The following is a 23713-nucleotide window of genomic DNA, read 5'->3' as shown; positions in this document are numbered from 1 at the left end:
CCCTACAGATGTCAAGTTTATAACAATTATATATATAATGGCAGTTGCTCAGATTATGAGCAAATCAGCTATTCTACTATGCATGCATGTTAGACATGCAACCTCCATTACGTTACAGATCACCAAGCAATTACACATGGCCAGTCATACCATAAACAGCAGCTCACCTTCACAATCGCAGCAACTGCAATTGTGAATAGATTTAAAAATGTGACTTCTCCCCCCGGCCTGCCCGGCACTCACAGAATTCAGGCTGATGATGGGGGAGTTCCCCTAAATGTGATAATTGCTATGGTCCAAAAGTTAGCTGCTCCGTGTTATCTACTAACACAAACTTAGTTAATAGATATATGCAGAGCTAGTATATAGCACACAAGGAAGACCAGAAAGAATTTTTGCTGGGGTTTGTAGGCCTAAAAGCAGTGTTGGCTATCCATGTGCAGTGCAGTGCAGATCTTTACATGCCAAACAGGGGCCAATGTCTAGGATGTTGCTATAAAAGGGTGGCTGATGAACAGGTAACCAGAGTCCTGTCCTCAGGAAACAGAGAGGCCAGGATAAGTGGGAGGCTGGATTAAAGAGAAACTTCAAGAAGAGCATGGAAGGATCCTGTATTGTTTTCAACTTGAGACTTTGCATTGATCCAGAATTATAGTCAGACACCACCACCCTCTGCTTTTATTCCCAGTTTATTTCCTGCTTTGAATTTCAAAGCTGCACAAGCCCAGGGTAATAGATTTCACAAGATTAAGCCCTGTAGTGTTGAGATTTGAGGTTCTTCACACAATGTCCAGCTCCCCTGCTTATGAGCAACCACTATTTTACAGACGGGACAACTAATGCAGAGAGAAAGCCAGGTCAAAGGTGGCCGTTTTAGAGCATTGGCCTTTGGTGTGAATTCATAAAACCAAAACTCAGCTTTGCATCATTTCCCTCTGGAACAGTGATATATCCAGCAGTACTTACCCAGAAGGGGTGTACGAGTATCACAGGAGGGCACTGATTAGAATTGATGCAATCCAGCACAGAAGAAAAGCATCACATCAGAACCAGAGTTTTATTATTATCAAGCAAGCTACCATGTTACAATAATACACCAAGAGAAAATAAGTTCTTAACTGCTACTTGGCAGAACCTGTTCAACAGGAACTCCTCTAACACAGAGAGTGGCGGTATGAGAAAAGTCTCTTCCGTGAGCATGATGTACCATGCTACAGATGTCACTCTCCATTTAAGTAGCACCTGTAACACTGTTATCACCTTCATTGTCAGGTAAAAGAGCTGTAGCTCAGTGGCAAGGCATGTGATTCTATATTTTGCCTGCAGAAGGTCCCAGGTTCATATGTGGTATCTCATATAGGACCGGGAAAGATCTTTGTCTGAGGCCCCTTGTGAATCTTGTTGATTCCAGCTGGGATCAAATCTAAATGCTGACTCAAATCCTGCCCTATTTGAAATGTAATGGACAATGTTTTGGATTGCATCGTTTTCCTCAAAAATAATAATTGAGCAATAACTGCTGAGTTCATTAAATCACTAGCCATACCTTTCCCCCTATAAACTAGGAAGTGGTTGCTGTTTTCTGTGTGTGTAGTTAAAAGCAATGGAAAGATGCCTGTTCAGAATCTAATTTGCCATATGTCACGTGACCATATGGGTGTTTGTGTGTGTGTGTGTGTGAGAGAGAGAGAGAGAGAGAGAGAGAGAGAGAGAGAGAGACCCGTGAGAGAGAGGGAGGGGCTTGGTTTTGCTAGGCTACACAGCCTGCAAGAAAGTAGAATGGTAATTGTATCTGAGTATCTTCAGTGCCTGATTTTATAATTTTAAGAACATTGTTTTGCCCTGGGTGGTGCTAAAGCTCTGCCCAGTAAGTGACTGCTTTATATTACTTGGCACAATGCTGTAGGGACACAATTTTCCTGAGGAGAGGAATGATAAGACTGAACAGATCCTATGAAACAACAAAGGAAAGCATAGATTTCATGTCAGTTCCAGCTATCCCTTATCTGTGCTAATCACATATTTATATGTACCCCGATAATCAATATGTAAAGACAGCAGAGCTAACTTGAATAAAATATTGGGAGCAGAGGTGGGTAAGCCCCGCCACACTTAATTGATCACCAGGTTTGGCACTCGCACACCACTTGAATGGCAATGCCCATCAACTTGGAGGGATAGGCGGACCCCTCAAATATTTTATTGGGTAAAAAAATATATTATTGGGTGAGGGGCTGAAGGGACCTTGGTCCCTTGGAGTTGGCTCCTATGTGTAAGAAGTGCAGGCCACTACTCTTCACAAGGCACCGATGTGAAACTGTGTTAGAACGTTCTCTCAGGAGGTGAAAACCACCCCCAGGTGGAGCTGGAGTTAGACAAATTCTAGCTATGTGGCACTTTTCTGTCAGAATATCCTCACTCTCTGGGGCAATTTGGCACAGTGCTGTGAACAAAGCAGGAGATAGGAGGAACAACGTCTCATCAAACATGCTGTTCTGTTTTCAAATTCAGGTAATGCAGTGCTGAACCCATCCCCAAACTTAGTCAAGGATCTCATCTAACCAGTGATCATTAGCCTGCTCTGCTACAGTCTGCCTGGACAATACAAAGAGTAGCAAATGCAACAGAAAGTACATTTTGGTGATAAAGGTGACCAAATGATGACTGAAGCTTTAGAGATATAAATGGATGGTGGTTGGCTTGTTGCAACGGCAATGAGATGCAGCTTCTATGATGATATCACCGACTGTATTGCTTAATGGGCCAAATGAAGAATCCCAATCCTGCCAGGAAGACAAAGTTTCTGAACACTGATAATCCTGACAATTGAACTGGTCCCAGTGGCGCTCACCACATGGCTCAGAGACATTATCTTCTCTTGCCAACATGGAGATCCTACAAAAATAGACACACCTAGCACTTGCTATGGAAGGCTTTGACTGTTATTATTATCATTATCTATTTTATACCCCACCTTTATCCCTGACAGGACTCAAGGTGGCTTACAGAAAAAAACAAGAATTGCTAAAAGTTAGAGGGGGGAAACAATCATTAGATAATTAATAGAATTAAAACTATATACATATATAAACTCTGTTTAAAACATACAAATAATTACAACAAGTGGGTTCTGAAGCTCAGCACTAATTTCTGAATTACGGTAAATTCCAAGGCTCGGTACTGACGATCCTTTAATAAAATTAAGCACAGAAGCTGATCATTTTGCTTCCCAGTGGATGCTCCCACTGTGGAGGGAGCATCTCCCTAGATCTGATGCACGGATATGTTCCTTGGGTAGGAGCCTAGATAGATCCTATTCGATATCCTAGCATATCCACATAGATTTTTATAGTAAACTATTTTGGGGCAAGGGTGTGGGCATAAGGTAGAGGACTCTCTACCCTTAGCAAGAGATACCAATGCAAACTTAAGTATCCCACTTCACAAATTCCAATGCGCTAAATACAGGGTTTGCTTCAGCATCTTGGTTCACATATGCTAATATTAATACCTAACCATTTTCCAGGGGCGCACTAAATTTTGCAAAAGGAAAGAGGAAAATTTGTCTTCCCCCACCCCCACAAACCATTGATAGGCTTTTTTCTCCAGCCCCAAAAGCCATGGCAAGCAGTTCATAACTGAAAGTTTTAGGTTTTAACCTAAGCCATATATGCATTTATTATCTTATCTACAGAGAACAGAGAGAGAGAAAGGTTGGCATAAGGTGGCACAGAGCTGTTGATGCAGCTGAGATTAAGATCCACAAATGTTGAGGGTCCCATCTGCCTCCAACTTGTGGTTAAGATGTGGATTTTGAGTGACTTAAAATTCGTCAGAGAATTAGGATCACTGTCAGGCAGGGGCACAGGTGCCTTATTGGACTCCATGTATAAATGTCATTTGTAGAATGAGATGTTGAATGGGCATCTCACAAATGGATGCGGATGTGAGGTGCAGAAGGGTGACACTAGGGAATGGTTCTGCCATGCAAAAGCAGCTGGAATGGCATGGTTGATGGCAGAGCTGCTGTGATGTCTTACTTGCATGTACAGTTGAGCCCTAGGGGAAGAGCTCTCCACCATTCTGTTCACCATACTGATCAAAGTCTCGCTCTCGCTCATCTGCGGCAGACAAGGAAGGAAAAACGTCAAGATGCCAGCGGAGGCACAGCCACTGCAGCTCAGCCTTGAACACGTGTGACCGCTAACATATAAATCTGAAAAGACCTAAGACCTAGACCGGTGCCTCAGAACAGATGTCACACACCCAAAGGAAGTCCACGGGACTGAAAAGCACATCCATGTTCAGAGTGATTACTGGGCTAAACAAGATGTGATGCTAGTTGCATGGCTGCATTTAATGCGCACTTGGTGGATCATGAAGAAACGAAGCCTGAGTACCACTACAGGGGTGCAAGGAGGAAGAATTGAGTCCTCCTCCTCCTTCCCTCATAGTTCCAAACAAAACATGGTTTTGATACACTCTCACAAACACTCATCTAACTACCATTTGCATCTGGAGGAAATCCTCCATGTACTTTTCTGGAGTTGCTCCTTTCCCATGCAAATGGGCATGCCAATGAAATGATTTTAAAAAGAAATGATTGGGGCAAAACATCACCCTACACTTCCCGAAGAGGCATATCACACGGGTGTATCATATATAACACCCTCTGCTTAGCCCATTCACATCACAGGGGAGTAGCAGTGCTGGGGAAATAATGTTTCATCCCAACCCCCCAACCCCTATGCAATTTCCCTAATCACACACCCATCCAAAGCTGTATTTTGGGACATAATAATAACAGCTTGGCGGGGGAGGGGGGTAGATCAAAAGTTTAAACACCCCCTCCCTCAGTACTACTGCTCCTACCAAACAGCCACCCACAAATGATTTAAAGGGAGATATTTTATATATAGATCAGGAAATCTGATCATGGATCTCCCATGTCGTATCAGTTTCAGCCTTTAACAATAGGATGATGGATGGGGTGGAGCTGTACTTACAAGATTTACCTTGTTGATACAAAAGGCAGACTTTGAGTGAAGATATGTTTGGGCCTCCCTCTGCCTGCTTTGAAATCCCAGTGAGGCTTAGTACCTCACTCCAGGTCCCGCCAGACATACATACTGCACATTCATGGTGATTTGTGTTCCTAAGAGCACCAATGAGAGCCAGTGTGGCGTGGTGTTTAAGGTGTTGGACCAGGACCTGGGAGAACAGGGTTCAAATCCCCACCTGGCTATGAAGCTCACTGGGAGACCTTGGGCCAGTTACTGATTCTCAGCCTCATCTACCTTGCAGGGTTGTTGTGAGGATAAAACAAGGAGGAGGAGTACTATATACACCACCTTGAGTTTCTTGGAGGAAAGGTGGAATGCAAATGTAATGAATAAGCAAAATCATAGTAATACCAGGGCTGTCCCACTTTCAACACTGTTTGTGCCTGCAGAAGTGTTGTGGCAGTCCACCTGCATCATTTCTAAACCACAGAGCCTAGGACTTGCCGATCAGAAGGTCGGCGGTTCAAATTCCCACGGCGGGGGTGAGCTCCTGTTGCTCGGTCCCAGCTCCTGCCAACCTAGCAGTTCGAAAGCATGTCAAACTGCAAGTAGATAAATAGGTACCGCTCTGGCGGGAAGGTAAACGGTGTTTCTGTGTGCTGCTCTGGTTTGCCAGAAGCGGCTTAGTCATGCTGTCCACATGACCCGGAAGCTGTACGCCGGCTCCCTCAGCCAACAAAGCGAGATGAGCACCACAACCCCAGAGTTGGTCACGACTGGACCTAATGGTCCTTTTCATGCACTATTATTGTGTTGAGAACGCTTTGCAGAATGCACCTACAAAAAGACCACCAGCTGGGAGGGGGGCTTACTCAGCAAACAGCTACTTCTGCTTATTAAACAGGAGCACTTTCTTTGATGACCAGAGGCCCCTCCTCTTCTCTCTTCCCCAGACATGCAGGGCTAGTTGAGCCAGTCTCTATAAGCCCCTGAAGCTCCTGGTGGGAATCTGCTTTGCTCCCTTTTTCAGGATTTTAGGACTGGCAGAGGAGGATTCATAGTTTCCTTATTAGGATACACTTGAAGTGGAGGGATGGGTTTTATCCAATGGAGGCTGGTGCCCATTAGGACTAGACAAGGAGACCAACAGTAGGTGCAGCCAGAGCCACCAGCAGGCAGAGCCAGCTAATTGGTGATGCTCAAGCTAAGGAGGATCCAAAGCTGATCCTTTGCCTGAGATTTTGTCCATGCACAAAATCTCACTGGTTGTCGTATATGAGCTTGATAATAAATCCCTCCCTCCAGGGCTACTACACATTAGCTAATGATCCAGGGTTTGTTTGGTTTTCGTGCCTTTGTTTGCTTGAATCATCTGGAGCTGTTTGATTTGAAGAGTTCCTTCCACTGTGCATCCCCTTCATGCTCAGAGCACACTGTAGCCTAGGTTACACAGATTGATTCTGGAAGAAGAATGGAAGAAGCAATGTGTGCCTGGAACTACTGTGTGTGTGTGTGTGTGTGATCTTGTAATTCCTTCCAACTCCATAAGGTTTTATGGAATGGAGTAATAATAATAAAACAGTTGCTTAAACAAAAATCCCAAGAGTCAGATGATATTTGGCTGACATACATCTCCATTAGTCAAGTGAAGCTGATGGTGCTATATCTGTCTCTAAACACACGCACACAAAATGCACTTTCAAACAGAAGGCACCAGGGCATAACAAACAAATAGGGCTCTGATGTTGCATTTCATTGTGCTGTTTTAAATCAGTCTTTCTCTGTGGGTCAGAAGGGGAATAGAAAGAAATGGAAAGCCTTGAAGAATCCTTTTTTATAGGGAGAAAAGCCTACTATCAACAACGGCTGCCCAACCCAGAGCACTTTTAAGTGCCGCCTCCTCCTCAGTGGCTTCAGTCCAACACAGACACAAGCACATCTTCATGATTACTCTACTGATGGGGGATTTACTGACTCCAAAGATGTAATGAGATTGTCTCTGGAGCAGGCTTGCTTATTGAAATGCAGACTTTTTCAGGCCAGCATCAGACATCCATCAGGACTTGCAATGAGATTTCATTATATATATATATATATATATATATATATATATATATATATATATATATAAATCCAGCTTAATCTCGTCTGCTGATGTTCTCCCAAAAGGGGTTTCTTTCCCTGTTTCTCTAAGGGTAGGTCAGCAAGTGTCCCTTAACATGACAAAATGTGCATGAAAGATTGTTTCAGCTCAAGGCAAAGCTTGTAGGGAAGGCTGTTTGGGTTAGTTGCTTGGTATTTGAATTATCACAGTATACTGAGCTGCTTTATATTCATGGGTTTGTTGTTTTTTAACAAAACCATTATGGTAAAAACTGGTTTTATATTATTGATTTCTGCCCCCGCCGCACACATTTCATATGCACACTGAACCATTCTCTCTGGTTAGCACACCTTTACATTCTTAAACATTCTTACACAAAAAAACATATATGTTGGATATCTGATGCTTAGTTATTCAATACCTCAGATTAACCATCTGTTTTGTCCCTGTATTTTAAACACGAAGTACCTGTCCTGAATGATTTTATTTTTATTTTTTTAAATAACACCCTGGTCTGTTCTTTCCCAAACTGTAACCCAATTTTGACTATCCAAAAGTTGGATAAGGTTAAATGAGTCAGATAGCTGAGTTTGTACGCAATGTCATATACCAGATTTCCCCAACCTGCTGCTCTTCAGCTGGTTTGGACTACAACTCCCATTCAGCCCCAGCCAAAACATCTGCAGAGCACCAGGTTGGGAAGGCTCCATATGCAAACTTGATATATTCACAGACCCATACAAATGATCTCATATTCCAACAAGTGAAATTTCACAAAAACTCATGGGCTCACTTCCACTCATGGACAAACTATTATCAGTCTCCCAAACTGTTTCATAGGCAAAAGGTAATTATTATTATTATTGTTATTATTATTATTATTATTAATTATTTATACCCCGCCCACTCTGGGCGGCTTCCAAACCGAATATTAGCATCAGACATTTAAAATTTTCCTAAACAGGGCCACCTTCAGTTGTCTTTTAAAAGTAAAATAGTTGTTTATTGCCTTGACATCTGTTGGGAGGGCGTTCCACAGGGCAGGCGCCACTATCGAGAAGGCCCTCTGCCTGGTTCCCTGTAACCTCAATTCACGCAGTGAAGGAATCACCAGAAGGCCCTTGGCACTGGACCTCAGTGTCCAGGCTGGAAGATGGGGGTGGAGATGCTCCCTCAGGTATACAGGACCAAGGCTGTTTAGGGCTTCAAAGGTCATCACCTTTAAAGGTTTCATGTGGACCTTCACTTGCCTTATTCCCAAGGAACCCATGGAATCTGAAAGCACCAGGGTCACATCCTCCCCGCCCCCCAGTCTGTGCCATCTGCACCTTTTCACCTGATCAGCCAGACTCTTGTTGGGAACAGACATGAAGAAAAGATCAGATAGTTTGCCTCCCTCCCCTTCTACCTTCTTTATCTAATCCTATGATCCTGCAACAAGTATGCAGGTAGAAAGCCAGCAGGGATGTTCAGAATGTCATACATGCAACTATGTGCATGTTGGACAGAGATCATGGGTGTGCGCTCAGTGCAAGGACTTCCTGGTCCTCAGGGAACAAGTATGTTCCCTTTAGGTCCCAGTATCTGACCTGAGAGAGCCAGAGTGGTTGGTAGACATAATAATGGCATTCCACTCACACAGTGCCATCTCTTCCATTATAATGGAGAATCATGGTCTTGGGGAAGAAAAGCTTCAATCTGAGGAAGAGGCAAATGATTGTTGAAGAGGGACACATTCTTTGTGGGACTAACAGTCATCCTATCATATGGAGGACACTTTTCTGGGGCTCTCTTGTTAGTGGCAGTTTTTATCACTGGCCTCATAGGCAGTTGAGTTTGTGATGGGCATGTGGACCACACAGTAACTTGTCTGCCTGTCGCACGTAATCTGGATGCTGCATATACACTAAGGAGAAATGTTATTATGTGATCCTGGAAGAGAAATTTGGGTTGCTAGGTGAGAGGCCAGGACTTACAAGGAAGCTTTCTCTGAAATGCTGCCCATTCCATTTTGGTGCTGGAAAAAACTCTCCTATGAGGAAAAGTTACATAATTGGAGGATTTTTTAGTTTAGAAAAAAAATTGAGTAACAGGAAACATGACAGAGGAGTATAAAACTTAATAGTGTGGATAGAAAGAAGGCATTTTTTGCTGCCTCTCTCATCATTCTTGAACCTATGGAAGGTCAATGAAGCAGAACGCTAGAAGATCCAGGACACACCAAAGTACTTCTTCACACAGCTCACAGTTAAACTATGGGGTTTACTGCCACAATATGTTGTAATGGACTGACTTAGATGGCTTAGGCAAAGTCTAAGGCCCCCATATGCACTATACACTTAAAGCCACATCAATCACTTTAAACAGTCATGGCTTCCCCCATAAGAGACTCCAATTTCCCTCGTGGATCTACAGTTCTCAGAGTGGCTTCACAGTCATCCAGTGGCACACCTTGACAATGCACACTTAACAATGACCAATGAACCAAATACAAAAAGAAATATCTACTGCTCAACAGTAATGCAGGCATTTTTCAAAGTTTCTGTCATTATCAATTTCTTTGTATTGATACTCATCTTCCCATATCCACATTTATAAAAATCATACCTGATAGTAAAGAAAAATATTCTGTATTGTCTCGGCTTCTCATTACTTTCAAAGGGTGAGTTTAATATTCTGTAGATGCCACAAAGCATAATTTTCAATGCCATTTTTCTAAGGTTACTCCTTCAGTATTTATCCAATACTAAGAAATATTTAGTCTTCTGCCACCAACATGAAATGCATTAGCTCTTTGGATACAAGATCCATATTTGAATGAAAGCCACCTGCTGCTTTTATTTCCCATGAAGCCCTAGGGCCATACGCTACATCAGGCACTCCATGTCACTGTAGGAAATTTGCACACACACACACAGGCAACTTCCCAGATCAAGCCACTGTCACCAGATAAGCCAGCAGCTGGGGGAACATGAAGGCAAGATGGCCAGAGTGAGAGGGAACAAAGCAGGCATTGGTGCCAACGGGTCTTGCCAGCAACTGCACGAGAGCATTGGGTGCTGATGTGAGAGCGCTGAGTGTTGTATTTAAAATAAACCTGCTTGGGATGGAATGAATCAGTGGGCAGAGTGCAAACTAAATTTAAAATACAGTTCACATTAAAGAAAACCAAACGCACACATAGGTTGCCACCCAGAGTTCTAGGGTCATGATTACTCTCTTATCAACAGAGTTTATTCCTGCCCTAAATCCTGCTTACATCCTGCAGACTAGTGTGGAACATTGCACAGAAATCCAACAACAATCACCAAATATGGCAGTAATAACAGCTGCAATTGCAGCGCAGCAGAATCCATAGATGTCCAAGCAAGCAAAGCAGCTGTCCCTCCCCAATTCATCCCTACACACACACACACACACACACACACACACACACACAAACAAGTGTGTCACTGTCCACAAGAAAGATGAAAGGAACAAACCACATCGACCCGCTAGTGCTGCCGCAATGCCAAGAGAAGGAGAGGGACAGATGTTGGGGAGGAGGAAGGGTAAAGGGGAGAGGGAAAGGCAACACTGACCTGACAGCACGGCTGGGGAGGGGGCAGCGGGGGTTGCAGGACAAGAGGCAAAAATGTGGTGGGAGCAGTGAGAGGGAGACAGCCAGCTTGGCCTACCTGCTGATCCAAATACTCTAGGTTTCTTTGCAACTGAAGGTCTAAAAGTTCATCCTATCAGGAGCCATTAGGCATGCGGCAAAATGGAAACACAAAAACAAACAAAAACAAAGAAGAAGCAAAAGCAGTTAGGTGCGACTTAGCTCGAGAGAGGCACAGAGCTCCCCAGACAGGAAAGGGAACAGTTAGCCTCACAAGCGTTTTTTTCCAGGTAGGTGGGTGGGGTGAGTGATGGCTGCTCAGCGGTCCTTTTAGCCCAGGACATATTCCCTAGAGGAGCTTTCCCCAGTCAGGTGCCCTCCAGATGTTTCAGACTGCAACAACGGGGAGCTGTAATCCACAACATCTGCAAGGGCAGCCAGTTGGGGAAGGCTGCCTTAGAGGGACTCTCAATGGGAGATCCTGGCAGTTTCTCATATAGTCAGTGCTCTGTCCCCATACCATGTGTCACCTTCTGCTGGACAGGTGTGGATTAACAAGAGGGCCATGCTACCTTCCTCCAGGCCACTGGAGTAGGCCACCAAGCTGGTAAAATATATTAATGCTCTCCTCCAACAGTAAGGAATGTAGCCCTTTGAGGGTCTCTGGGTTGAATGCTTGTGGGCTAAAGGTGGGGTGGGGCATGCACACTCACAAGCCTCACTCCAACAGTCCCACATGCGCCAGCTTCACTGCAGACCTCCCCACATGCAGTGAGAAGGAGGATCCTCAGCATGTTCAACTGAAAGCACTCAGAGTTCCTCCTCAGACCTTCCAGATGAGGAAGCTGCCTTCTGCTGAGTCAGGCTGCAGGTCCATCTAGCACAGGGCTTATACACACCTTTCCTCCACTCTTTCCAGGCACGGTCCACGATTTAAAGCTCTGTGTCCCAGTGCCTTTTCGTTCCTGCTCCAGAACTTTCCCTGCAAAAACCTGCTCTTTAAAAAGCTTAGTCAGAGAAAACCTGAATTGGTGTTTGTTCTGATTCAGTTTTAAGGAGCAGGATTTCAAGGGGAAAGTTTGAGACAAAAATAATAACAAAATGCTGGGCCCTGGAGTGCTAAAGTGAGCACCTGTGCCTGGCAAAAGGTAAGTGTGGATAAGCCCTCTGTTCTATCTGCACAGCTCTGCAGGGTTTCAGACAGTCCTACCTGAAAATACTGGGGACTGAACCTGAGACCTTCTACATGCAAAGCAGATGCTCTGTCACTGAGCTATAGTCCTCCTGCCAACATGGGAAGGTCTGAAATGGAGCTGGTGCACAAGCCGCCTCTGACGTGAAGCCCACACACATTTGCTCCAAACAGGGCTCACTTTTCATTGCAATGTAGCACCCGTAATACCCATTAAGCCATTATTATAATCTGTTTTATTGGTGGCATAGGCCTATAAGAATTGTTAATTCACTCCTGCTGCAGAGGCAAAGTTTGCTACCAAGAAATTTGTCCCCACAGTTAGCACTCCCACATTTTTCTCAGCAAGGCACCTGGCTTTGAAAGCCTAGGATTAGGTGGAAATTCTCTCGTCCACAGTGACTGCTCTACAGTCTTTATGTCAAGGCTGGCATGTTGAGAACGTGGGCTCAGCACATCCATTCAGAGTTCTACAGGGGAAGAAGGGATTGTGCTATTGGCTCCATGCATATGGCCTCTGTTGAAAGCTCAGCATCCCTTTCAACAGCTTCGCAACTGTACAGCAAAAACTGGCTAAGCTTAAAGCTGGCAGTGTGCTGAAACAAACAGCGGATTCTGCACATGTCAAACTCTGCACAGATTTACTCAGTCTACATTCCTGGGGCATCACTTTGGGACAGGCAAATTGGCTTTTACTCAATCTCTACCCAGCCTCTATGTGGATTTCCACTGGAAAAGCTGGGGGTGGTCAACCTATTCTAGATACAGGCATACAGGAAGCTGTCATATACCAAGCCAGACCATTAGTCCATCTATGCTAACTGGAAATGGCTCTCCAGGATTTCAGACATGGTCCCTCACAGAACAACCTGGAGATGTCAGGGATTGAACCTAGGATCTTCTGCATGCAAAGCAGATGCTCTATGACTGAGCTATCACCCGAGACAGCAAGCATAGCTGCAGCTTCTCCCTACAGCTTCTTCACCTGGCAAGAAAGTTAGGAGCACCATACAAAGGGACTCTTACAAAAATGGTGCTCCTGTGCATTATTCTCTGCAAGCACGACACCAACAGTGTGCTTTTGACCCAGGTAAACTACTTCTCAGATATAGACAGAAATTATTTTGATCTGTTTTGGAAACGATTTGTCTCTTTCTAAACACACAGAAGCTTTACTATCAGGCCTGGGCTGCCTGAGCTCTGTGTCTGTAATTAACAGATATGTGTCCAGATTGCTGGAGTGCTCCAACTGGAGAACAGCCTTTACCAAAGGCATCGTGGACTTTGAAGAAGCACGGACTCAGGACAAAGGGAAGAAACGAGCTAAGAGGAAGGCACATTTGGCAAATCCTCAGCGTGATCAACTCCCACCCAGAAACCTATGTCCCCACTGTGGGAGGACGTGTGGGTCCAGAATTGGCCTTCACAGTCACCTACGGACACACCACTAAGACCGTGTTCATGGTAGACAATCTTGCTCAGCAACGAGTGATCGCCAAAGAGTCCAGACTGCTAGCACTGCTCGTTCAAAGGAGCTCTCCTGCGCCCGCATTCCACACCTATTCCTGCCACCAGACATTTGCCCCACCCCCCAAAGCAGCTGGAGATGGGGACACAGCACCTGCTATGAGAGAGACTGTCCATGATGTGCTCGGTGATACCAGGATCATCTCAGTGCACTCCTGGTTCAGCCACATGCATCCGCTTTGTGTGCATAGCTGGTGAGAAGGCAGGGGGAGTGAGGGGAGAAGCTGCGTGCAACAGTCCGTGCAACTAGAATCTGTTCCGCAGGGCACCTTAATCCAGTCCAGGAATTACTGGTTGCTCTCATAGGTGAAAGGTGTCAGGCAGGGTCAAGAACCTTGGCATGGAGCAAATGGAAGTTGGCAGTTTCACTTGGCAGAGTCCCACTCACAGTGGTTTCTGCCCCCACCACATGGATCCGCCCCCGCAGTGAAATAACCAAACAAAAGAGAGAAGCAAGAAGGAGTGAGGAAAATACAGCATTGAAAGAAACGACAGCCAGCAACAGGGAACAGGGCTTTCTGCATGTCCTTTTCAAGCTCACCCAATTTTGCACTGTCCCAGAAACTACACTGGAGGATTGCAAGCTCTGGCAGTGCTTGCCAGTATTGCTGCCCTGGCTTTTGCTCTCTTCATTTCTTCTTTATGGGCTGCCAAAGCAATACATCCTTGGAATAGGGGAGGAATCCCAGAGGAAAAATGTGCTCTTCCAACAAGCCCTTTTCTGCATTATGGTTGCCACTGTAGCAATGGGCAAGGTGCTGCTCATTTAAGGACAGGGATTGGGAACCTGTGGTCCTCCAGAAGTTGTTTGGACTCAAGCTCCCATCAACCCTGGACCATTGGCTACAATGGCCGAGGTTCATGTGAGTCTCACAACATTGGGAAGGCCACATGTTCCCCACCCCTGATTTAGGGGAGCAAAATGGTATCGAGTTCAAATCACATGCCAGGTCAAAACTCTGAACAGCAGCTCATGATCACTAAAGGGAAATGTTTGAGTTAAGCTTGCAGCAGCAATGAGCACTGTGCCTCAGTTTATATTCCACAGTGGCCTGGTGGGCAAGCCAGGATGGAGGCTTCCCTTCTGCCATGCAGATATAGCTTGTAATGTGAAATGAAGCCTCTGCTTTAACTCCTGATTGCACCTTTTTATTTATTAATTGTGGAAAAAGGAGAATCACATGGATGATGCTTCTGGACAACTGTGGGTGGACCCATTTTACATTACATGCTACTCCTCTTGCAGGATGCTAATGAAGCACCAAATGTAAAAACTGGGGGCTGAATGTGTGAACAGGAGCTGTTTCACTATCTCTATAAATCACATGTCTATTTCCCTCCTTGCTCCGCCAAAAAAGGGCAGCCCTGTCTTCAACAGAATTATCTGTCAGTTTGCATAGTCACAGTGTATTACATATCCAGACTGGTCTCACACTGCTGGTCTCACACAGCTAACATATCCCTGTAGCCTGAAACACTAGAGAATATGACTGTTACAGGACAGTGGTTTTATGTCCAGGAAGAAATCGCCCATTGCATAATAACATCCTTCACCCCACCTCTGAATTAGATCCCAACCTTGGGAAGGAAACCCAGCATCCCTAGTGGAATGCTGGGATGCCAATGGGACATACCATTTTGTCGTGGACCGTAGGGGATGCTGGATAGTTGAAGGGGAACATTCCTGCAGGGACAGGCCTCCTGTCACCCAGATAATCATACTGAGGAAAGAGAAGAAACCACACACATGCATGAAGAAGGCTCATATCACTGTAGGGTGACCATAGTCCACGCTACCTTTCCCCACAATATGGAACAGTTGGCACAGCTCACAATGGAGACAACAGGCAAGGCAAAGGAATTGCCCAGGGTTATTCAGTCAGGGTGAGGGACAGGTCAATGGTAGGAGGGCCAAGGTGTTGTGGCCTAGACATAAGGACAACTAAGATGCTCTTGGAAAAGAGGAGTTGGTTCTACAAGCTGGGAGTACAGTTCTGTTAGGAGAAGAGGAAAAGAAGGGGCAGGTTTTTCCCCAGGCTCCTACCCTTGGAACCTCCAATGCCACTCAGTTCCAAGGCTGCTCTCACCCTCAGTTCTGCCTGATATTCACTAATATTTGTCTGCACACTGAAAATGTTCTAAAGTTTCACCAGCAACCTTTTCAACATGTCTCCCGGCACAGTTAACGTGCCAGTTCTGTTTAGCCTGAACATGCGACTCCAGTACCTCAATTCAGTTGGGAGTTCTGAATCCCCTATACCTCATGTTTCAACTGAGTCTCGCCCAGACCCTTATTTTTTTTATTTCTGGGACAAGTGAAATAAAAGCAGACTGTGACTGAGCATTTACGGACTGCTGAGTGGCCAGAAGAAGCCCTGACATGTCAGAGATTAAGAATAAAGGTTTTATTCTAGCTCACAGGTGAGCAACCTGTGGCCTTAGGAAAACATGCAACCTGTGACTTCCTATTATGTGCCCCTCTGTTGACTCCTGAAGCTGCCCCATTCTTCCATCCATGCTTTTTATCCATTTTCCCTTTTTCAGGCATTTGTGTTTTGCTCTCTTTCTGTGTTGTTTCAGAACACAGAACTGGAAGATGTAGTACTTTCTTTCATATGTGTATGTTTTAAAAACTTCTCCTCTGGTTGTATGGCTTGGGGGAAAGACTTTTCTCCTCCCTAAACCGTTGAATAATATATCGGTAAGAATTACTCTTACTTCCTTTCCGAAGCAGTGGCTGCATTGGTCTTTGGTACTAAAAAAAAAGTTCTCTGTTTATTTGAAAGTAACCCCATCACTGCAAACCTAGCAGTTCGAAAGCACATCAAAGTGCAAGTAGATAAATAGGTACCGCTCCAGCAGGAAGGTAAATGGCGTTTCCGTGTGCTGCTCTGGTTCGCCAGAGGCAGCTTAGTCATGCTGGCCACATGACCCGGAAGCTGTACGCCGGCTCCCTCGGCCAATAAAGTCAGATGAGCACCACAACCCCAAAGTCGGCCACGACTGGACCAAATGGTCAGGGGTCCCTTTACCTTTACCTTTGCCTAACCCCATCACACTTAGTGGGGCTTGCTTCTAACTAGATATACATTGAACTGGGAATTCTAAACCATGAGGAAGCATGGTGGCCTCCATTCCAGATCAGTTAATCCAGAATAGTTTTGTCTCTGGCTCCAGCCATCATCAGTTCTAGCTCTGCCCAACATTGGCACGTGAGCCACAACAAGTAATCCACTGAGGAAATGCAGCCCTCAACAGAAAAAAACCGATGTTGCCCATGACTGGCTCTCCTCACCTTCATCAAAGCTGGTGTGCCTTCCCACTCCTGCCGTGGTAATTTCCCCTCACCCTTCCTAATACTCCTCAGTCTCAGTACACAGCATATACAAACACAGGTAACAATTAGGTTACTAAGACTGTGCTAATGTTCCCTCAGTGCACAGCTTCAGTACTCCCCCAAAGAGTGGCAGGAAGCCCCGAGGGTAGGAGCGGAGACCGCGAGGGAGGGTTACCTTTGGTGAACTGACCGATCGCCTCATCATGTATGTCGTCGGCTCCGCATAAATCTCCTCACTCCGGGGAGGCACTCTTTCAAAGCGGGCGCTGGGAGACCTGACAGGGGAGTACACTCTGGCTCGGGTGTAGGAGCCTTGGCTCGGCGAGCGGGGGACCGACCGGGAGCGAGGCTGGAGGGACATCCTGCGCAAGGAGCCTGAGGCGGCATCCATTTCGTCATAGTACACGGGTGGCCGGGTCGGGCCTGACATCCAGATGGGAACGTCCTGCCTGCCGTAGCCTGGCTGCTCTTTCCAGTCCCGCAGCTGGTAGGAGCCACTGTTGCGGAAGGAGTGGCGCTTGTCGTCGACAGTCCACTGAGGGCTCACACGCTCAAAGGCAGGCATAGAGCAGATGCTGTCGGGACGCACCCCAGGAGGGTAGTATTGGTAATCTTCAGAGTACTGAGGTGAGTAGGGGGGATAGTAGTCAGGGACTCTTCGGGACATCGGGTAGAACCTGGTGGGGCTAGACGGCCAGAAGGAAAGAATGAGGACGACGAATGCAAACCCTGAGTTTGCAAAGCAATTTTAGCATCATCCGCCCTACCTTACCCATCTGTCTATCTCTGTACCAAAATCCACAGAGGATATAAATCTAGTGCAGATCTTATTTTTCTCTTTTTTCTCTTTTTTTCTATTTTTTTTCACATATTGCATCACAATACAGATGTGCCAAAGCCAACACCATTTCCTCCCCATCCCCCCATTTCTATTTCCTCAATCCATCATATTATTCTTTTCTCCTTCCTCCCACTTCCCTCCGCCCCCACTCGATTTCCTCCACATTATACAATTTACAATAATCTTTGCATTCTACAATCTTCTCAAATCATCTATATATTATAATTATCTTTCCTTACTAATTTTTCTTCCATCCAGTACTTCAAATTTTAATCTAGGCGTATTAGCGTATCTTTTTTTGAGCAATATTTTGCCATATATTCATCAAAACATTTCCACTCCTTTTTTAATTTTTGATTCGACTGATTTCTTATTATAGCAGTTATTAGAGCAGAGGATATAAATCTAGTGCAGATCTTATTTTTCATACTTACATCCTAGTGGTTCCCTCTTACCCTCCAACTATACTGCAGATTAAACAGCAGAGATGGCACAATATCTTCTCACTATTATGTGTCATGAATTATTATCCTTATTAATGATTAAGGCTGCACATATTTTCTTTGCAAATGAGCTGCCTGCTTCAGTAACATAGTATTAAGTGTGTATCTTTTTCTTTTCAAAAAAGAAATCAAAAGCATACTGAGGATTAAAGGGTTCAATTCTGATGAAAGCCATGATGCCTGCTGTGTTAAAACTCTGGTTCTTTGTCAGGGGAGATTCAAATGTTGCAGCCTCCGCGTGGAGGTCATAAGAAACACTTCCCAATGGAAGCAGTTAAACAAGAGGGCTCTGTAACTGTGTATCTTGTGAGCCACCCATGCTAGCACAGCAGATTCGTGGCGCTGTGATGAATAGCCTCCTCCACACAACTGGGCCAATCCATTTCACAAATATTACAACTCTCCTGTGGAATTGCCACATGGTTTGGGACAGTTAAAAACGAAATGTCCTCAGCACTTACAGTCCTCCTAGGACTCTCTGGTTGGGAGAAGAGGGGAGAATCATAATAACTATATTGATTTAAACTTGAGGTGTGCACATCACTTTCTCACCTTCTCTCAGATTACATCCATACCATACTTTTAAACCACCTCTTTCCCCACAAAAGCCCGTGCTTTACTGCCGAATCAGAGCAAATGGTAGTCTGTGGAAAACTGAAATTGCCATTTGTTCTGATTCAGTGTTACAGAATGGGATTTCATTGGGAAAGCGATGTGGCAAAAAAAGGGGTGGAAGTGTTTGGACATGGAGCTTTAAAGCGCAGACCTGCACCTAGAAAACAAGGGGCAAAAGGTATAAGTGTTGATGAGCCCTCAGAGTCATGGGTTCCCCTAAAGTATACTGGGAAATGTAGTCCTTAACAAGCTACAGTTCCAGGACCCTTGGGGGAGGGTGGGAAGCCATAGCTCTTAAGACTCCTATAAGTGCATAACGCAGATGTGATGCTTGTGTTTAGTGGGATTCCTCCCTTATTTAATTCGCAGAAAAGCTATATCCATGCCTAGCTTGAATCACCTCACCTATGGAGATCCTCAGGAGGTGGAGCCCCACGGCGCAAGTTCACCCACTGCTGCAGCTGTGTCATGGAGCTCTTCCTCTGGGCAATCTTCTCAGGATTGGTGCGTGGAGCAAAACTCCGACGAGGCATAGCACTCTCGCCATCGTGCTGTGGGAAGGCCATGCTGCCTGGCCGGCTAGGAGATGAGTACTGCCAGCCATTTGGCTGAGTGGGCCTCTCCACTCCAGCAGGCAGACGGGAAGCGTCAGGATAAGGGCTTCCGGGTTCAGAGGGCATTTCTTGGCTGCCAATGCCGTTGGCTTTCACCAGAGGCTCCTTCTTGCTCTCGGCTCGCTCTGTTTTCCTGTCAATCTTCTCAGAGCCACGCCCGTCTCCTTCGCCTCTGGTCTTGGCTTCTGGTTCAGTTTTGGTAGCCTCTCTGGTAGGGACACCGCGGTGGTGGTGGTGCTGGTGGTTCCTGCTGGGAGGGATGTTCTCAGAATCAGTCTTCTCGTGCCTGATAAGCATGGGAAAGTAGAAATGGCCACAAACGGTCATGGCTCTCATTCCGAGCAACATAGAAAATGTGCACTAGCCTATGAATGATTCTAGTGCTCCTTAAAGCACATTGCAACTATGTGCTCCTTAAAGCACATTGCAACTCTGATATGGCCCCGGGGGGGACGGGGGACCAGACATTGCACTCTCCCAATAAGCTTTCTTTTTCAAGTTGCTTAAAGACCTCCAAAGCTATGTTTCCTGTCATCCCATTCAAATAGCCTCAATGTCTTTTAATTGTTACCTATTTTAGAGAGTTTCCATACTTTTCTGCAGGATATGTGAACATTATTTATAATGATAACTAGGTCTCACAAATTTAAAGGACCAGAGGAAACATCTTAATGGTGAGGCAGAGAAACTATGTGACTTCAACACAATAGAACACCCCGGGCTGGACTAAGACCTTCAGTTGTCCCAAGCGCTAAAAGATTATGGTGCCTCCCCAATTCAAAATGAAAACAATACTAACCTATAAAATAAAATTTCAAAGTAATAAAAAATCAAAGCATAATTTATTGCAACAGATGACAGGATCTGCTTTCCTGGCATTCTTTTGATCAAAAGTTAGTAGGGCACCCTCCTGGTTTAGGTGGGGATAATAAAAAGATAACGTAAAAATGGGAGATAATACAGTGGACTGTAAGGAAATCTAGCCTAGTTCTGATTCTTGTCATGACGACTACTTTGATGCTTTAAGGGAGGGGGGAAATAAAAAAAAATTGGGTGCTCTTACTTTACTGGTTTTCCAAAGACATAGCTAATGCCAACTGAGATCTCTCAGAACAGATGCTATTGGACTGCAACTCCCATCAGCCTCAGCCATCATGACCAATGGTCCAGGACATTGACTATTATAGTCCAACAACATCTAGAGAGCACCATTTGGTTACCCCTATATAGTTTTGGACCACATGCTACATAGATTCCCCCCCCCCAACAACTGACCTCTGAGCAGGTGGGATTTGCACCCGGGCAGCTTCGCCCATGGCTTGAATCCAGGATTCCTGCTCCTCGTTGTTCTCTGCACTGAAGAAGTAAGTCCGGATGCCTGCGTGCTCAGCCTGGGGAGAGAGGGACTTCTTGTTATTCCCTGGCGTCTCTTCCATCCAGCACACAGTCACCTGTGGAGCAGGCAGAAATGGAGAAAGGGGAGGGGGGAGAAGAGAAGTCACCAATTAGTCTCTGCAGCATTAGTTTGAGGTCACCAAGAATTATAGGAGAAATTGTGCCTTCTTTCATTTGGCATAATTTCCAGCATATACTGGATTGGCTACTATAGTTTCAACCAACTTTTATTTTCTAGTTTTCAGCTGGGGAGAATTGAAATGAAAAAGCATGTTTTTAGGCCATAATGGCTACAGTTTAGCTTTATATGCATTTGTCCTTGGTGGTGGTGGGTGGCTTTAAAGGAGGATTAGGCAAATTCATGGAGGAGAGAGCTATCAATGGCTGTTGGCTGGAGGCAGCAATGCTTCTGAATACCAGTTGCTGGAAACCACAGGAGGGAGAGTGCTTTTGTGTTTGAATCCTGCTGGGGAGGGGTTTCCCCCAGACATCTGACTGGTCACTGTGAGAACAGGATGCTGGAAAATTTGCCTTTTAATATATTGATAAATCTCAGTTTCTGAGCAGCTTAATCACAGGAGTGACACCCAAAGGTCAAAATTCCTATCCAGAGACACCTTCACTAAACCCACCCAGCAACATGCAAACTCCACCCCACCCCCATTGCTGGAAAAGGACCCTCCCACCTGCCTACCAACCCCATTCCCAACACCAACACACTTGTTTACATGCATGGGTCCACATGCAGCAGAGGAATAGCATGCAAAAATCTACTTCAACATAGAACCCATCACCCCAGATCAGTGTACACCTGTGCATGCATGCAAGGAATTGAAAATGTTCTTTTTTTTCCATCAGGTTTCTGGAGAGGTAGTAAACTAGAACTGCCTTTTTCTAAGTGGTGGTGCGGAATGCTGTTGCAACTTTGAATTGCTGTAATATAGCTGCTTTAATGTTTTCTGATGGTTTTAATGTATTTACTGTTGTAAGGCCACCCCGAGATTACTTGATGGTGACATGTGGGATAGAAGTTTTACAAATAAATTAAAATAAATGCATCATTACTGAATAAAAGCTATGTTGCCTAATATTATCTGGAGTACTTGGCAATAGTTTTAACTGTGGCCAGAAACAAGGGGAGGTGTGTATCCCTTTACATTTTAATGATTTGGCTGCCTCACCCATTGCAAAAATGGCGGGACACTGTATCCCCTCCCCTATAAAAAGTCACTGGGGCTGGAGACTGACTGAACAATATGGGGAGTCAGGGTCAACTCATAGAATCATAGAATCATAGAGTTGGAAGAGACCACAAGGGCCATCGAGTCCAACCCCCTGCCAAGCAGGAAACACCATCAGAGCACTCCTGACATATGGTTGTCAAGCCTCTGCTTAAAGACCTCCAAAGAAGGAGACTCCACCACACTCTTGGCAGCAAATTCCACTGTCGAACAGCTCTTACTGTCAGGAAGTTCTATATGTTGACTCCCTATGTTGAGTCAAAACAAGAGTGAGATTTCCTATGGATCTACTGATCCAACCACCTTGGCATTTAAATCTGCCTTCCTGATGAAACATAGGAAAAGAAAATACTTTTGTATTCCTTTCCAAATGCTTATCTCACAGGAGGCAGCGACAGCCATCAGCTTGGACGGCTTGAAAAGAGGATTAGACATGGAGGAGGTGGCTCTGGAGGCAATAACGCTTCTGAATACCAGTTGCTGGTAACCTCAGAAGGACAGCGCTCATGTCCTCCTTGCAGATTTCCAACAGGCATCAGGTTGGCCACTGTGAAAACAGGATGCTGGACTAGATAGGCCAATAATTCAACTGCAGACTGGCCATATTTATTTGACTATAGGAAGAAGCCCTTCAAGAGGCAGGAATTATCAGGGCACCATTCCAAGGACATATGTGCCACTTGTACATGGAAACATGCTGCACTTCTTTGCGTGATCCCTATGATATTATGCTTTCACCACAATAATGCCTCTAATTTCAGGGCTTCCAAGAGCGAAGTCAAAGACACCATTGGGGCGAGTAATAAATCTGACCCCCACACCATGGATTACCCAAGTGTCTGATGTGAAGGACAAGATCCCCCACTTCTCTGTTATGTCATCAAACATCTTCTCCAGTTCAATGTTATATCCAGTCGATCTTTTCTCCACAGAAATCACTGAGAGCCGCTTAGGGTTGATCCCTCTTTATTAGCAGAGGCCATTTTCCTGTCTTGCTAGAGTGCAGCAAAGCCTAGGAAATGGTTTTTATATATCATGCTGTTTTGATTCTTAGTCTCTGAGGTGTATATAGGAGCTGAAGACTTGCAAAAAACAAAGACATGTCTTGTACAGCATTGAAATATTGGCACCCAACATCTTCAAAGAATACCATCCTAGGCTGGACCTTAATATGGCTCCAGGCCGAGATAAAAAATATTTCCAATCCAAACTCTTAACCCAAATTGGACCAGCTAATTGTTGATGCTTCTATCATTTGCAACATATCCATTCAATTGACACTGAAATCTTTCCAGATCTTTTCCTTTTCCTTTTATCATGAACAACTTATAAAATAGTTTTGCTTGCAGTTTTCTGGTTTTGTGTCTTTCACATTTGTTTGCTTTTCATTATGTAAGAGAACTCCCCTCTTAGTGATTTTTATTATTATTTTATTTCAGTTGAATGTATTTCAGAAGAAACGTACAGCACAATTTATTCATTTATTTAGTTTTGCTCATCAACTTTGGTTAATGATCAGTGGCCACTCATCAACCTAGTGAGATCTGAGGGTTCTTGCAAATCTGCCATCTTGACTGACATTTTGCTGAGCCAGATCAATATCTTCAGTACATATACTCTACACCAAGAGCCAAGGATTAGGTCTGAAAGCTTGGCTATTATGAAGACATATAACACAAGGCAGACATATTCAGATATTGTGCAATGTCATTAGGTTACATACCTCTGTACTTTCACCAGTCT

General features: G+C 44.9%; 1 protein-coding gene across 36 annotated transcripts in view; it reads right to left on the bottom strand.

Annotated features, from left to right (window-relative positions):
• The window catches only part of PLEKHA6 (pleckstrin homology domain containing A6), a 195331-nt gene that overhangs the window by 34818 nt on the left and 136800 nt on the right, over positions 1–23713 (bottom strand). For 9 of the 36 annotated variants that reach the window (XM_083445495.1, XM_083445507.1, XM_083445484.1 and 6 more), the window contains 4 exons: positions 20610–20785; positions 19126–19620; positions 16937–17447; positions 15059–15145 (listed from right to left, as the gene is read on the bottom strand). In XM_083445495.1, the coding sequence (XP_083301621.1) occupies positions 15059–15145; positions 16937–17447; positions 19126–19620; positions 20610–20785 (1269 nt within the window). Of the gene's footprint in view, positions 1–4040; positions 4122–10784; positions 10839–15058; positions 15146–16936; positions 17448–19125; positions 19621–20609; positions 20786–23713 lie in introns of all 36 variants that reach the window. The other 27 variants (XM_083445473.1, XM_083445508.1, XM_083445481.1 and 24 more) reach the window with 8 other exon arrangements.

The sequence above is a fragment of the Podarcis tiliguerta genome, assembly GCF_965153285.1.
Source record: "Podarcis tiliguerta genome assembly, chromosome: 6".
Taxonomy (NCBI): Eukaryota; Metazoa; Chordata; class Lepidosauria; order Squamata; family Lacertidae; genus Podarcis; species Podarcis tiliguerta.
Note: the sequence above shows the minus strand (reverse complement) of the source record. Positions and strands in the feature narration are given on the sequence as shown.